The sequence below is a fragment of the Anguilla rostrata genome, chromosome 2 (assembly GCF_018555375.3).
Source record: "Anguilla rostrata isolate EN2019 chromosome 2, ASM1855537v3, whole genome shotgun sequence".
NCBI lineage: Eukaryota > Metazoa > Chordata > Actinopteri > Anguilliformes > Anguillidae > Anguilla > Anguilla rostrata.
The window spans coordinates 9,951,846-9,969,650 of NC_057934.1; the positions used below are offsets into that span (position 1 = coordinate 9,951,846).

Here is a 17,805-nt window from a genome sequence, read left to right on the forward strand (position 1 = left end):
TTTTACATGGTCTTTGCATCAAGGGTTTCAGTCTGAACCAGAATCAGGTGCTACGGATTTACTAAATACACCTTGAGTCTCTCACTGCTTTAGACAGTCAATTTCCTGTGTAAGTGAAGCAATAGTCCCTGAATATGTTGTCCCAGGGAATATCATAATCCATCACTATCCCTGACCAAATAATGACAAACATGAGTCCTCATCATAGTTTTAAGTTAGTCCTATGATGAGGCTGCTTGGTGCCGCTCTTTAGCTTTGTTTACCTGTGGGCATTGCAGCATCTTTCAATCTGCAAGATCAATCGCTTTCGTTTGATGCATCTTTGACTCCTTTTGGAATGTTCTGTTCTGTTCTGTTCTGACAAATCCTAATGTGTGGCAAATTTAGCTTAATCACTTTGAAAATTGGCGCTGTCCTATAGAACATCACTGGAAGGATTTCTGCTGCATAACTGCTGTGATGCTGTGAGAGTCTAATTTTGTAGTGCTGGTGTGAATTCTCTACTGCCATACTGTGACAGGATGGCACAGTACTTGCCAGGTCTCCTCTCTCAGTACTGCCAGGTCCAGGGCTGAGGGTAGAAATGCCCAGCCCTTTTGGAGGATATCCACATTCTCCCGTGTAACGTCCCCGCTGTTACCCCGACGAAATTTGGTTGGGCCTCGTTCTGCATGTCACGCATTGTTTTTTGTGTGAATCCTCTGGGGCCGCTGGCATGCAGTCAGATTTGCAGCCGCTTGGCTCCACTCTGGATTTAAAAGCTGCTTTGGAGTTTTCATTATGCTAATACATTATTTATCGTTCGTTAGCATCGCTCGCAGAGCCAGGGCAACTTCATAACTCACGCCCAGCGCATTACACAATTATGCCTCTCATGGCTATTTACTGAAGTCGCAGTCCTCTGCATCGCCGTCCTCATTTTCAATTTGCCTTGTTATGGAGCTCTGTTGGGAAAGACATTTCTATATGGTAAGAGGCGCTGGAAACAGGAAGGTCGGGAGCCATTAATGTACAGCCTCCCCAAAACGCAGTTTTTTAAAGTCAGAATAAGTAAGCACCTTGTTTCACCATTAAGCCTACAGTGTACACACACACACACGAGGGAAAGCATCAACGTGATTCATGTTAAGAGCATTTCCATGATAAACATGGCTCACGGTCTTGGTAAACACAAGCTGTGTTCCTGTGGCAATGAATTCATTGCTGTGGCAGTCAGTGTGAAGAAGCTTGGAGCCCTTTGGTAAACAGTGTCAGGTCTGGAGTCCGTTTGTCCTTCCTGTTGCACTGTGGTTTCGGCGATTGCCATCCAAGAACCCGGCATGAATACACCTCCACAGAATACAATTTGCAGGGCATTGGGAGTCAGTCACATCATCAAGGCTGTGTTAAATTGTTAATAACATACTTGGCCTGATTTGCAGAAACTTTACTGGCCTCTCTGACTGATTAATGCAGTTCAGTGTCCTGGTGTATTCAGTATCTGATTGTACCTTGTGGCTCCTCAGTCTCACCGCGGTGACAGCCCTGTCTCAGAGAGCTTTGTTTCCGTCTCCTCTGTCATGACTCAGCCACACCCTGTGTTGTCTGAGGCAGAGAACACGACGAACAGAGCGTCTCCATAGGCTGTGTTCAGCTGACGCCCACCTCTCCTTTAACATTTGTCAGCAGTGGGTCAAGTGCAGGGGAAGTGCGGCACACCGTTCCCCAGGCAACAGAGAGGAAGACGTACTTTCTACAGTTAGTGGGAACGGAAAAGAGAAATTATAGAACGATACAATTTCTCCAGTTTCTTTTATGTACCAATGCTATACTTAATATTTCTGCTTCACGCAAAATATATAATATAATTAGTTATTGCAGAAGCTGCCCCAAGGGGGTTATTTTTGTTTTCTTTCGACAAATTTCAGAAAGGGATTAGGTTGACCTGCCAGGATCCAATTCAGTCCCCTCGGCAAATGTTAATTGTGCTCCCTTTGACAGTTATAAAAGCTAAAGTGGACTCTTGGGATACATTACTGGCTCAAAACAGCAAAGTTCCTGCCTGAAGGAGTCCAGCGTGATATCCATTGCAACTCCAGGGCATTCCATGCAGATTCTCGGCTAATGTAATGATCACTACTGCCCTCTAGAGCACAGCATTAAATACAGCTTTCAGTCACCACTATTGTGTGTGAACTGACCCTAAAATGGAGCTCCTCCTATTTACCCAAGGGCTAAACTCACCCACTGGACCAATCCCTTTGAAACATTTAAATCATTTAACTATTTTAGTCTACTCAGCTCGACAGGCATGCATGTGAACATGTTTTTTTGATACTGTATTTTTATTCTCAAGTGTCTCATAATCTAATTAATATTCTTCTTGATCTAATATGGGTGTATGAGCTTCCTGCTCTTTAATAAAATATGTATAATTTGTGATTTCCCCCCCATGTGAACTGAAGAACTTGTTACGCAGTAATTAAATGCAATAGAAGACTTTGTCCCATAGTTTTCTTTAAACTTGAAATAAAAAAGTCACACTACTCAGATTTATGACAATTTGCAATATCACATTGAACATTGAGCACTGTATGTTTTCCACTGTCCCAGAAGTGGCAATAGTAAGAATTTTAAAAAGTGTAATATGGTAAACACTCCAGAGTTCAACAGAAAAGATTCATTAGAACGAGGCATGGTTATGGTACTATTTTATTATCAAATAGAGTGTATTAAGTGTATAATATACCGAATTATGTTTAAGTCACATTAAGTACACAGCATTTCATTTTACATTCTATGCGCACTATTGACTGAAGATGATGTCATTAAGCAGATTGGTACTGTAAAATCTAAAACAGCTTACTAACAATTTCTCTTTCAGGGCTGTGCGTTAAAAATGTCTACTGTTTGTGAAGACCACCAGGCCTGTGTGATGTGCTGTCCAATACAGTCCTTTGTCACTGTCATGTAATTCCAGTCCTTTCCCTTTCATTAAAGTCAATTAAATCCATCACTGAATATGTTTCACTAATGGCTACAGTAGAATGTACTGCAATACCTTTCCATCACTGAAAGGCCAGGTTAGTGTGTGTTTTCACTGCACACATTGTGGCCAGTAAGACTACACATCTGAGCAGAATCCAGTGGATGTTTTTGCTTTTACAGTACTTAGTGTTCATGTTTTGGTGTGCTGGAGGCCAGTGTGTTAAACATGATTATATCCGGACACAATCACAGAAAGAACCAGAGCTCTAAACTTATGGTCCCTTATGGAAAAAGGTGAGCTTTGCCAGATGATAAAACTGAAACTGGAATTAAAACAGCTTGTTCACAGAATCCGATTGCCTGTGCCTTTACTGTAAAAAGGGCAGGGGGGTTTTTGCAAACACACCCAAAAATGGAACCTATGTAATTCGCAATTGAAAAAAAAAATCTGTGACATTAACATTTAGGGTTTTTTTTAGATGTGAACACAAAAATACACATTTAATCATAATTTATTTTGTATCCAAATAATTCCTCTTGAGCATTGTCAATGTGAGTATGCGTTTGCCATCTTTTGAAAGGCAAATATTTACGACACTTGTTTATCTCCATAATATAAACATGCAAGATGTTACTGCCAACCCAAGAAACTCCATCAGTGGCCAACATTGGCGTACAGCCAGCAGAGAGCAAAATCATTCATTAAATCCCAATGCACTAAAGTCAAATTGGAAAAAATTGGATTTTTGGAGAAGTTTTATATTAAAGTCATGACAACAGTAAATTATATTATTTCTTTTCTATTTTCACATACGCATTCAAATGTGATAAACAACATCTTTGTGTACATATGTGCGTTTATATATATATATATATATATATACACACACACACACACACACATACACACATAAAATATTATCATGGTGTGTAGCCTTAAAACGAATACACATTCTACTAAATGCATGTTATCAGTAATACATATTTCAAAATGCTAGTCATTTAAAATCAGTTGAACAGAGTATGCATACAAGGAAAATGTGAAAAGTTTACTTTTAAACCACAAGTAACACAAACGTTTTCTTCAGCAAATCCATTTAATTTACAAATATGTACTTTTCAAACTTTAATCAGAATTTCAGAAGAGTTTGAAATCTAAGTTTGGCTGCATGTGTAAAATAACATAGAAATAGGATAAATCTCAGACCAATTTCATTTAATGGTAAAGTGCTCAGCCAATGAAAAGTACATTCTTGTTCACTAACATGCAATACTAGAAACACTCTAATGTATATACCTTACCAATGGCAGGCAAGAACATGGTTACAATTTACTCACCATTAAAAGAATAGCTAATTGTGAGTATTCAAGTATACACACAGAACTTCAAGTAACATACACATTTTTATAACAAAAAAATTCAAGTAGCATGATGAAAATAGAGCATTAAGTGGCACATTCTTAAAAGTGAGATTTAGTAGCAGTTAAAACTGTCTTTCGTTTAAAGGGCTGTCATTGGTGTTTTTCTATGTACTCCAAAGCAAACAGGAGAGAGGATTTCTGAGGTGACCATATGCTAAACTGACTGGTTGAGAGGCAGATACCACCTTCATCACAAAACCCGAAACAGAAGATGGATCCGACACGTTTCAGCCAAAGGTTCTGAGGCAATTTTTCTCAAAGCAACACAAACAAAAAAAGCCTTTTAAGATGACGGTTCAACGTATACCAAAAAGCCATAATAGAACGATAATCAAAAACGATTGTGTCATGTTTATTCATACCACATTTTATAGTTATGTACATGTGAATATGTGTACATTTTTCAGCTTAGCAGTAGCACGAAACCTAACTAAATGACCCTGTTTCTCATAACCTAAGCAGTGTGCCTGAAACACATTACTGTTTCCCTCTATTACCACCGTAGGTAACAAACGCAGATATTTATTATTCATGTAAAGCACTACAATGGAACAAACCGTGTTCCTTGCACTACTAAGAAAGATATCTCTGCAACAGGCTTTCATAACTGAGCCGTATGCTTGTGGGAAAAGGTAAAAAGGTGGTCAAATTGAAGCCCAATGTTCAACATTTTTTAAAATATATTGTCTAATTTACCTCAATACGGATATTAGATTTTAAGAAGCAGTATTTTCTGTAACAAGTCATCACAACAGCATCATAGCAAATTTGCAAATATTCATTTTGAATCATCATTGGATATATTTGTTATTTGCAACACTTCAACAAAAGCCATCACAACAATCTGAAACCAATCTCATTTGATGAAGTGTTTGTGTGTGTGTGTGTGTGTGTGTGTGTGTACGTATGTCCGAATTGTATTCAGCAGCTTGATACTAGTGCCCAGGGTTGTGGTTGCTTAAGTTGGTTCCAGTCCTTGCAGTAGTGATGTGCACTTATGACATCACAAATGACTGGCTTAATGGTGGCAATCAAATCAGGGTAGACGGGATCTTCAAAGATTGACCGGTCGCCCTCAGGCAACACAGGACTGTTCTCAGTATCTAGCTCCTAGCTTTTCCACCAAAAAAAACCATCACACCTCTAAGACAAGCCAGTCCAACCGATTAACCATTGTAATGGCCTTGGATTTGACTCCATTAACGTTGAAATCCTTTCATTGTCACGCAGGATCGGATTGGTTCCAGTGCATTTCACAGAACTCTGTACTTCAGAGAGTTGGGTAAAGCCAAAGAGGCACATTTAATAATGCTCCAACATGCCCCACTTTCAATGGTTATTGAGACTCAAAGGAAACACTGTAAAGATGCTACTAAGACAGTCCCCAAGGAGGGAATGCTATGAGCAATTCATGAATTCTCAATTCCTTTCATCACAAACGCAGAATTTATGAAACATCAGGAACACAACCAGTCTCCTTCCAGCAGGTCACCCTTTCACAGACGTAATTACAAAACAATAGAACCACCCGGAAGGACCTCGGCAGCATGAAGGATTTTCAGGCCAACCGCTGCGGACTGATTTTACCACCCCGGCACTGTCACACAGCTAGCTCTCCTTTGTCCATGTCACCCACGGGCCTCCATGTCACCCACACCCAACCTTGCACTGCCGCACCTTGCTAATAATATATTTATCATATTTATACCGATCCACTGTCTATATTGTTTATAACTGTCTATACTGTTTATATCACATTGTATTGTATTCATATTTATCAATATTGTATTCATATTTATTCACTCATGTACATATACCTTACTGCACTTTACTGCTTCTTTTGCACTTCTGCATTTTGTTGTCTCAGTACGTGTACTCTGTGCAATGACAATAAAGTTGAATCTAATCTAATCTAATCTATAAACCCGGGAACCAGCCAGCTCCGCCCCCTGCCACAACGCATTTGGCGTACAGGCTTGACTGTGTCCTGTTAATAAGGGACAGCTGCCTGGACCCAGACAGCCCGGGCTGCTTCCAGACCTGTCAGCCGGTGACAAGCGAGCGAACAAACCCCTCTTCCCGAGCTGCGGACGGCCGCGTCGCCGTGACGGCAGCACCGGGCCAGGGGCGTGGCCGCGGGGGCCCGCCCATCTCTCTCGCCGACGGTTTTCCGCCGTCCGCGGGGACGAGCGCGACGCGACACAGGACGGGATCAATCTACCGAGGCCCTCGCCAAACGCCTCCCCCTCCGCATCCTCCGGAAACCGGGACATAAACGTCAATCTGCCTCCTAAACGAGAAATATTGGCGGATCTGGAAAGGCAGCGAAACGGCTTGTTCGCTACATCTCAGGTTTCATTATAAATCATTTGCCGTGAAACGCTCACAAATTTGTCCTGCAGATTGGGCTGTTCTGCTTGCTGGTAGTATATTGTACTTGCACGGCACAAGCATACGGCACAGGAATCTGTTCATCGCTAGCCTGAGCGCTGTTTACTGTGGCCCATCCCACGGCCTGAAGAGCTTGTGACTCCAGGTGCTAAGACTGCTCAATGGAAACTCCTCTCTTGCACAAGAAACAGAAAAATAATGAAGTGTCACACATATTTAAGACCAAACCTGGTCAAGTAGGTACCCCCCCACCCTCCTGCCCCCTCCCCCCCCCACCCCAAGAGTCATTCAGCTTGGTTCAAAGATGTCTGCCCCTTTAGTTCCCACAATCCTTTTTTAATTCCATAAACGGGAGAGCCGGTTAGCGTCAGCCAACGTCTCCTCGTGTCGTATTCTACCAGATGTATCCTCCGTCATCGGCCTCTCCCGCCTCCCCCTCCTCTTCCTCCTCCACCTCCTCTGCATTCTCTTCTGCCTCCTTCTCCTCTTCATCCTCCCATCCGACCCCACTGCCAAAGTCCCCCGAATAGCCCACCAGTTCATCTGGAGGAGGGACAAAACCATTGACTTTCGTTAGCCTAAGGTTTGGCCTATGTCTCTGAATGTTTTTTTCTTATTTCTCAGCCTTATAATCCTTGATTTTATATATATATATATATATATATATATATATATATATATATATAGAGTTGCGAATACTGCATGTCCTGTATATTATACTCACTCTTTTCATAGTCACTTACTTTTGAATTTTGAATATTAATAAAGGTGACATCCCAGAGTAAGGGAATTAATATCTGCAACCATTAAGGAGAGGCTGTTATCGTTAAAGTCCATCAGTGAAATGAACAGGCGCAATCACATTAAGTGAAACGCCAAACAAAGAATATCTCTGGTAAACAACATGTCTGATGAAGCTAACCTTATCTTTAAAGGCCTTATTCAGAGAGGCAACCTGGCCCTTTGGAATGCAAATGAGGCGCATCCGTGAGACGCGGGCTCCCCGCTATAATAAAGAGCGCCAGGGCTCTCTGTGCAGAATGGGGGGCCTTGTGTCTGTGCGTGCGCGGTACGACGCCCGGGTCCCCCCACCCCCCGGGTCGCCTGCCTTACCGCAGTCGGGGTTGCCATGGATCCGGGAGCCCGCCAGCTCGGAGCCGTGCTGATCCGCGCACCAGCACTCCCCCTTGCCCTGGTCGCACTGCAGCTTCCTGTAGTACCCGTCCTCGTCGCAGCTGGGGATGTACATCCCTGGCAAACGGCACGAGAAAAAACACCGCTTTAAATATTCATTCCCCCATGTACCTCATCTGCCATTCTGGACTGCCATTCTTTTTTCTTTTTTTCTTTTTTAAACGGCACTCATTTTGAGAAGCGGCGCACGTCTTCAGTCCCGGCAGTGGGACTGAAATCAATTTAGGGAGGGTAGACTACAGGCTCAAAAAATACCTATACACGGATGTGGGCTTGAACTGGCGGGATTGAACAATGAAAAGCCAGAGGAGGAGAGGGTTTGTGGGATGTCTGCAGTTAGGCTGTCATCGGGATACAGCTCTAGGATTATGGCAGATTCTTACTGTTGTTAGCCCCTCTCTACAGACTCTCCTCAGTGCCTGTCAAACCTGACTTTCACTTCACAGGGTTTCCAAAAACATATTTCAGAGTACAAAAAAAAACGGCAAGACAAGGGGAGGTGTGAACTGAAAGCAAATGCCGGGGCATAGAATATTCTGGAAGCATGTCCAAGTCTCCTTCAGAGAAGGCACATTTGCTTTTTTTACGAAGGAGCACGGCGCGGATAAGCGGCAGTGCGCTTTGTTTCCTTGTCTGCAGCACCCACAATGCACCTGTGCGGAGCCAGGGGGAGGCCGGCTGCTAGCACAGCTCCCTAATCCCCAGCCTGATTAGGAGGTAATCCCAGCCTCGTGCTTGTGATCTGTTTAATGAACCTCCTCAGCCACGGACTGCTGCCGGAGGCAGCGTTACATATACACGCACACAGATAGATGAACAAACACGACAATTTACAAACAAACATACCCTTATACAAAGATACACCTACCCACACGCATATACACACACACAACACGAATCAACACAAACCTCAGTCAACATATATGCACACATACACACAAATGAGCCCATATGCACCGCCATATACAAATACACAAACATATATACATACATACATATCCAAATATATATCCACACGTGTACACACACACACACACACACACACACACACAAACACACAAAAAATACACAGACCTGGACCCATACACACAGATACTGCAAATATGCACATCCGTATACAAATATACAAACACATATGCAAAGACACACACACACACGCGTGCATGACTGAAGACACGTACCGGGCTTCTTTTTGGCCACTTCCTGCACTTGGATCCTCTCAAGCTCTGCCAGGCAGGGGGGTTCTGAGGAAGAAAGGGGTCATTGTGCTTCAGCACCAAAATCAAGCCATTCTGCAACACAGCCAGACCTACACTACCTCTTATACCGAGCTTCTGAGAGATTCCAACACATTTTTTACACAAATCATATACAGAGAGTGAAACACATCCTTTGCGCTCATTTTCAGGAACACGGATCAGATACACTTAGTTTTCCCCCTAATATATTCATCTTGTGCGACTGTCCGATCTACAGTTTTGGGTGAGCGCTCTGTGGTAAATGAGGGCACTCCAAAGTCAGAGGTGAAACAGCCCTGTTGTGTTTAATGAGGATGAGCGTGGGGGCAGTTAGAGCTGCCCAGGCAGGCTGTTGGCCGTGGCAGTCCTGGTCTTAATGACACCCCCGGTGCCCAGGCAGAGCTACAGGGTGTGCCCTAGGGAAGGCCTGAACTCCAGTGAGCTGGGAGCCAGGCTGTCAACAACCAGGGGATACACCCCCCCACCCCCCACCCCCCTCAGCGAGGGGGCGCCAGGGACCTGGCGTGACGGAGCACGCTCCCAAAGACCGCTGCCACGTGGCTGCGGAGGGAGGCCTGTGACATCACTGTGTCAGAGGTCCAGGAACAGAGGAGTGACTCACAAAGGCGCGGGCTGACTTTCTCCAATCGAAATGCGCGAACCCATTAACGCGGACTACAAGTCAGAGTGCGTGGGAGAGGGTTTCGCTTTCTTTATTTCTGCCGAGCGACGCATGCGATCAGTTTTTCCACGCAGCAGGAACGATCGTGAGGAGGCTACACTCACCCCCACAGTAACTGCCAGAAAAGGCTGTTTCTCAGAGTGCACGCATCAAATTCATCCAAAAGACTTGGGAGCCAGTCACCAGACATGTTCTGTAGGTCACTGTGCTGTTGGCAAACCCCTCTCATACATTGGCCTCTCCCCAAGGCAATCAGCTTGGGTTTATATGTAACTGACCAATTGAAAAACCCGCCCTGCTGTGAATCCGGGGAGAAACATTTGCATGGGAGAAGCTCAGTGGCGCGAATGTATGTTTAAGCAGACCCCCCCCCCCGGACTCACTTTCCCTCCAGAAGCAGAGGCACCACTCGGCGGTGGACACCTTCCCGTCCTTGTAGCTGTCGCAGGAGTTGAAGAAGGGCCGGATGCAGACCTCGTACTTGTCCAGGTTGATGGCGGCCAGCTCGGCCTGGTCCAGGTACAGGTCGCCGTTGGTGTCCAGCTTGGAGAACATCCAGCCGATAGAGTCCTTGCAGCTCGCCACCAAGCTCTTGTCCAGAACTGCCGACGCAAAAAAATGAATGATGTCACCTCTTAGCCGTAAATCCCACGTTAAAGCAATAACAGAAGTACAGCATCAGCTGACGGGGAACAATATCAGTTCTTTTGATAAATTGAACTGAACTGACCCTTTTCCACAAACAGGAACTGATTTATTTCCAGCCACCGGCATGTTTGATATACGAGCACTTCTCTGTGGCCCAGTGGTCAGAAAGGTCGCCTTCCGTATTTTGTGCCAGAAGCATAAATATGAATTATGGATGAGTACATTAACAGAAATTAACCTTAGAAGCTTTTAACTTTTACGATTGAAGACTATTGAAGCAGATTTCTCATTTGTTAAATAAGGAATAAACAGGACCAGATAAACATTGGCTAGGCTATGTTACTGTTTATCTATCTTGTTACCTTCACATTGCTCTCCAAACAGCCACGGAAGTTGGCACACACAGTTATTGACAGCCACTACAATCTGGTTAATGACAACCACTACATTAATTGGATTTTCAACTGTAGATAAGCCAACAATACAACACAAATTCAATCTCATGCATATATAAACCTTTTTTAATATAAAATATAACACGCTATTTCTAACTTGATATTTAATGAGTAAAAATGGCACAATTACCCTATTTGGTGTGGAAACATTTAAACCTGAATTCAATTTCATTTTTAATTCAACAGAAATGCCTAAAAATAATCAGTCTTTCATTTCCACACAGCTAAGCGCCAATCAGCTTTAATTGCCAAAGCAGTTAATTTAAACTTTCTTATTTGTGTCCATTGTTTCAGTTTAATAGTTTATATACCGAGCGCATAACTTGACGTTAGTGTCCAGGAAAGCATTGTGGGTGATGAAATCTGCTGGCTCCTTCTGGGATTCGCATACTAAGCATGCCAGTGGTGAACAATGCCTTTATGTGCGCAGTGAACTATCCAAGGAAAAACCCGCATTTTTCTTTGGACAGGTTTTAGTATAGCTCAATTCACTGCAGAGAAAACCTCTGTCTAAGGTATCAATGGTAGACAAAAGGGGTTTCAGCCTCTGGAAGTACCTTATATTTGACACCATTTGTCCCTTTATAATGACTATAAATTAGAGTTACAGTATTATATAACTCAATGTTAATATAGGCTCATTGTACACATATCAGAATGTTTGGGTCGGAATTTAGTTACTTCATAAACATCGTGAAATATATCAGATGTACATTCTTGAACAGTTCCCTTCAAAAGAATGCGATTTGGCTTATCTCGAGAGTTCTGCATTAGCTCGTAGATCATATCACATTTTACACCTGGCAAACACAGTCGGTCTATCCCGAGAGATCGGAGAGCTGTCCTCACACTTATTTCGAGTAACAAGCGCTGAATAGGGTTCAAAGGTCAACGCTGGGCGAGAGCGGCCCTGTCCTCACCCGAGGCTGTGCCGGCGCCGGGCTTGCCCGAGTTGTTCTGCTTGGCGTTGCCGTGGAGAAGCTGGAACCAGTCTCGCAGGCGATCGCCTAGGTCTGCGAGGTCCTGCCCAGTGCAGCTCTCTGGTGGGGGGGGGAGTGGGGAGAGAGGCTGGGCTCAGATATCTGCATCTGCACAGGCACCGGCCTTCCCTAGGGCACGCCCTGCGGTTCTGCTCAGAGCTCGCACTGGGGTAACACTGGGCCCGCAAAAAAACAAGATGGCTCCCCGGCTAGCACAAGAGGTCCTCACAATGCTACTGGAATGTTCTGTCAGAGTTATAACATTGCCACTACATGGCAGCAACATTTTGAGGACGTTTTGTCCTAGCTGGACCCTGGGTCCATTTCCACATTTAGACTTCCTTTCGCATTTTTACCTGATACATACTACATTATCAAATTATTTTTCAATAATAAAAGCCCTTGAGATGTACAATATAATTTATTGGGGGGTTCTTCAAAGGCTATTGAAAATGGAACATATGAAATCAGATCAATTCGACAGCAAAGTATACATATAAACAGCAGAAACACATTGCCCTGCGGAAGTTTGGCAATAAAATAAACGTAGAAAACTGTGCATTGCCAAGCCACAGAGTGTAATTTATCCCCACTAGGTTAGTGTAAATCAAGAGAGCCCCCAATGGAATCGAGATGAAGGAAAAGTGCTGAAAATAACCAGCCAGAACCTGCCATTTCCAATTTGGAAGCTGCTTCCCATTTGAAACGAATCCCCACATATCCGGTTATAGATACAACGCATAAATCATAATAAAATCCCTTCCAAAGTATCGACAGCCCCCAGAAACCCCCTCCGTCAATATGCATAGCCAATGAATTGGGTAGGGTTTAGCCATGATGAATGCTCATGCTAAATTATTAATTCCCTGACGACGGAATCAATATTTCAATCACAAATGGCTTTTCTAATTAAGCCGAAGCTACCTGCAAACAAAACCGTGGAGTAATCTCCGTAATTGCTCATTACGGACCCAAATGAGCAAAGATTATGGCGGAATGTTACTCCGAGGAATGGGAGCCTTCCAACCTCCTCATATTTCAGCGAAAAGTTGTAAGTGAATCTTCAAAAGCTTTGCTTTAAATCTGCTCTGCTAACTTTGGCTTCAAGGAACCATCTTGCTCCGAATGAGCTTTTGATCCACAGTAAACACAAAAGCTTCAATTGGACTGCGAGGCCGGGGGAACGGTGGAGAATTTGAAATAAGCCGGATAATGACTTCGAGGTTAAAAGAGTGTGCCGCAGGAGGGAGAGGGAGGTGGAGGTTCGAGGCGCATCGCAGATACTTGCCATGTTTGCCCTGCGTGTCGGAGGTGGGAATCGCATCAGTGGTGCAGGGGCAAAGGCCAGCGCACTTCACAGTCAATTCTTTCCCTGTGAGGCATCCCTGCTGCTCCAGCTTGCACTGTAACAGACACACACACACACACACACACACACAGACAGAGGCATTAATCTACAGCTCAGGCGCACGGAAAAATGCACGCGGGCGGATTCCGCCCACATGCGCAAACACACGCATCGATCTCAATGCAATCACGAAAGCGCAGACAAACACACAAACAAACACACAGACTCAGGGGGGAGCCTAATCTCAGAGCTATAGTACATTTGAACAAACACACGGGGCTACACTCGCAAACACACTGAAGTACACACGCACGTACGCGTGCATCCACGCTGATATGTGCAAACACAAACACAAACGCGCATACGCGTATGGAATGCACTCCCACACACATACATGCAGGCACAGGACACACACACACACACACACACACACACACACACACAGAAAATCCACGCCCAGCTTTGACGCGCTGCAGTGGCACCATTTTAGCTTACGCTGCTCGGGACAAGAGACACAAAGCCCAGCCGAGATCCAGATAAAATATTTACAGAGGTGACCGCGGCGAAGGGAACCGCTCATTCAAATGAGACACGGAGCCGTGGAGGAGGCTGACGCGAGCAGCCGTTTCCCTCTGCCTCTTCAACAAGGTCAAATTAAAAACAATACATAAATCAATAAAGCGGCCGAGCGCTAGCCGCCACGCTCCCGCCGCCATTCAAATGCTCTCAAGCGATTAATCATTCCCCCGCATAAATCTGGCGAGCCTGTCCCCTCCGCTTCCGGTGACAAACTGAGAACCTCTAGCCGCTAATTCGTACATTAATGCAGAGCCGTGCAAGTAATGAAGAAATGAGAGACAAGCAAGAAGGAAAGAAGGAGGGGGGGGTCATTTTTCATTGCTTCACAGCAAAAGACTGCCGTACGTAATGACGGGCAATCCGATATTCGAAAGGCTTGCAGAAAATTATGCAGAAAAGTAAACTGTTCCGAGCAATTGGATTTAACGGTTGTACACGGGACTGCTGTCACACACAGGCCGTGATTTACCTGGGAGGCGTAGTTGTGTCCATCGGAGCCACACACTGGCGTGGAGGCAGACACAGGGCATGGCTTACAGCCACTTTCATGAGGCTTAAGGGCTGGCTGTCTGATCCTACAGGAAATAAAACAAGAAACCAAAGCAAACACATTGGCGCGGAACCATTTCAACCAAGTCTATCTGTGATAAACGCCTCCTAGCATGGGGAAAACACATCTATGGTAAATGCGTCCTAGTATGGGGAAAACACATCTATGGTAAACGACCCCTGGAATGGATTAAAAACACATCTATGGTAAACAATTCCTAGTATGGGGAAAACACTTATACATCCAGTATCACAGCAGATGTTACATTTATTTACTGCCTGACGGTTTGTGTTAATGTTTTTTTTTTCTTTTTGTTGCTGTCAATCAAGACGGCCATGGCTGACAGTCACGAAGAAAGACAAACAGGAGATTAGACAGCGCATCTGTCCTTTTCCACCGGCAGTCCGACACACATCTCCGTTAGGAAATTTTTCGCCGCTTCATCGGGAATTAATTCTTAAGATCGTCACGCTTCGCAAAAAGCCTCGCATACACACCACTACGGGTGCTTTAAAAGGCATTAGTGCTCTTACTGAGAGTGTACTTAATGAGAGTGGAATGGCAAGGTGTGATCATTCTCAGTACCCACGTCCCATTTTCCCGCAGTCGGAGAGAGAAAATGGGACTCTCAGATCTCAAGGGTGATTTCCCAGATGAAGTTCTTTTATTGAAAAAGATAAATGTCCGTCACCACAGATATACTTTGCAGGTAATAACGTTTCGCTCCATTAATTTTTCTGATTATGCTCGGGCTAGAATCTCCCACTTCATGGAAGACGTATAAAACATCAGGAGATATGGTGTGAGGATTATGACGGGGACTGTGTGCGAGGGTCACGCTATGACAGCTGTCCATTGGAGTCCGGTGGCCCTGCACTGACAGCACATGACTACGCTTCAGTCAAATGCAATTAGAGCGCGGCAAACATCCTCGTGCTGAAATGACTCATCTCTCATCAGGCTTACTCACACTGTCATAAGCCCTAGCACCAAGACATGTTGACAGGGGCTCTCAACAAGCAGCACGCAAGAATAATATCCTGGTGCCAGCAGAGGAAAATTACACAAATAGTGTCAAAACATTTGTGATGTCACAAACACTGTAACGCCAACATGCCCTCCCACGCCCAATGACATGTAAACACCATTGCGTCTATTCCTTTTCTTGTAGCTTGGTCCTACAAACTATGAAACTGACATTCCTACACCATGACAACGACACCTTCTACTCCGCTTGTCAACTACACCGTCTCCCACACGCAGAGAAACGTAAACTTCTACAACCGTAGAACTCCCACGCCCGTCTGGTCTCTGCTCGTACATCCCCCCCCCCCCATGCCGCCCCCCCCCCCCAGAACGCCACCCACCTGTGCTCCAGCTTCTTGCGGTTGACGCACATGGCTCTCTGGTAGCCCTGGGCGATGCACACCTTGTGCCGGCTGCATTTCACCTTCTGGCAGGGGTCCTTGGTGGTGTCCACGTCTGCCGGGGAGGGGGGGGGGGGGGACAGGAGGAATTAGGCAGCGGCCAGGCGGCACCGTCCGGCCCCCGGACGCCGATCCGTCACCGCCGTCGCTCGCCCGTTCGTCCGTGCGGAACGAGGGAGGGGACGGGGGAAAACTGTCCGCCCCGGCGAAACGCATCGCTCTCCCGCGATTGATAAACAGATCGGTCAATCGACCCGTCTGCCGCAGCAGGATTAGCCCTTAACAAGCCGAGACGCTCGCTGCAAAGCATAGCTGCAGAGGCAAAATGTCAGGCAGACATCTGAGGACGACGTGTCTTCTGACCGTTAAAAACCCAAGATGATGGACACAATGTATCATTTACATATCAGAGACAAGTATAAATATGTATTACATGACAAGATGTGTGGTGGATATGTGCAACATACAGTATGTGCAACATATGTCAACATATGTGCAATATGATCCTGTCATTTAGTGACCATCAATATAAAACCAATATGCCAGTATTCCTACTATATCCTATTACGAAATATATACATATATAACTTATGCATCTAGTTAATATATTATTAAATACAGTTTGTTTAGCAGAGATTACCATTGGCTTATACCCACACAAAGCCTTCCTGACATTTGAAAAATGATTTAACACAAGGGGAACTGTTTTGGGGTGAAATTTGATTAGGTACTGTGTCATGTGGTAGAACCAATAGGTAGGTCGCACACAGCAAATGGAATTCTTCATCGTTTCCAAAATATATTTCTGAAAATATTTAACCAGGTATAACAGACTTTGCGCCTCCGCCTCAAAGGCAGCTTTCATTCCGAAGTGCCGAAGAATTCTCGCTGCGCACATCTTAAACCGACGCGAGGTTCAAACGAAAAGGAGTCCTTGGTCTGCACTGCAGGGAGGAAACGCTGGGGACGCAGAAGCCTTCCGTGGGAGAGGCTGCTGTGTCACTGCTCCGCTCGCTGGGACACCGTCGCGCAGATCTATTTTTCAAATCCGCCGATGCGAGACGCCGAGCCCTGAAAAAACAGCTGCGAAGCAAACGACGGCAAGCTTGCGCTTCACCCTCGATCGGCAAAGACTGCGGCCCATCCCCTTTAACTCCGATCTAAGAGAAACAGAGCATCGTTCAGACAGAGAGAAATGATCTGCTAGGTGCAAAAAACTCTCTCTCTCAGACAGAAAGACAATGAAGCACCTGCAAAAACTGTGATACATTAATTTGTTCTGCTGTGATTGATCCCTTACTACATTTCTGTTACACCCATTCTACTGCTGCTTAACACAGGGCTGGCCAGCAAACGATGGGCTTTCCCTCTATAGCCGGGTTCCTCTTGAGATTTCTTCCCATCAGGGAGTTTTTCTCACCTCCGTTTAAGGGTTTTTCTCCCCGCAGGGAGTTTTTTTTTTAGCACACACGCTTGCTATTTGGAGGTTCAGGCCTGGTTCTTGCTCTGTTTTTGCTCGTTTCTGCCTCTCGTATCTTTGTGACAGTTTTCTGCAAAAAGGGCCATCAAAATCAAATTGATTTGATGATTTTATTTGATCTGGTGGCCTTGGATCTACTGCATTATACTACTGCAAGGATTACGAACACGGAGGTCATTAGTGGACTTGCCTACGTCAATCAGACATTAAAGGCGAATCCAAAGGCCTCGTCATGAGAGAGGCAGGAAACGCATCATTATCTGCACAGTCATCAGCAGCAGCCGCGGTCTCCGCGGGCCTCCGTTTGATAGCCAGCTCCTCCGACAAGACTGATGGCGTCTCTCTGATCTTCCGTGACGTCTCGCTCTCGGTCTCCCCGCGACGGCGGGCCGGATGGTTCAGTCTGCGGACTCCTGTCCGGGCGAGAGAGCTCCACGCTTCCGC

General features: G+C 45.1%; 1 protein-coding gene across 2 annotated transcripts in view; it reads right to left on the reverse strand.

Moving 5' to 3' along the window:
* Positions 1-3,255: 3,255 nt before the first annotated feature.
* spock2 (SPARC (osteonectin), cwcv and kazal like domains proteoglycan 2) overlaps positions 3,256-17,805 on the reverse strand; it is a 40,717-nt gene continuing 26,167 nt past the window's right edge. The window contains exons 3-10 of one of the 2 annotated variants that reach the window (XM_064318906.1): positions 15,822-15,936; positions 14,374-14,479; positions 13,262-13,380; positions 11,918-12,033; positions 10,278-10,496; positions 9,156-9,218; positions 7,894-8,031; positions 3,256-7,323 (exon numbers count right to left, since the gene is read on the reverse strand). In XM_064318906.1, the coding sequence (XP_064174976.1) occupies positions 7,175-7,323; positions 7,894-8,031; positions 9,156-9,218; positions 10,278-10,496; positions 11,918-12,033; positions 13,262-13,380; positions 14,374-14,479; positions 15,822-15,936 (1,025 nt within the window). In that variant the 3' untranslated portion in view covers positions 3,256-7,174. Of the gene's footprint in view, positions 7,324-7,893; positions 8,032-9,155; positions 9,219-10,277; positions 10,497-11,917; positions 12,038-13,261; positions 13,381-14,373; positions 14,480-15,821; positions 15,937-17,805 lie in introns of both variants that reach the window. The other variant, XM_064318901.1, reaches the window with a different exon arrangement.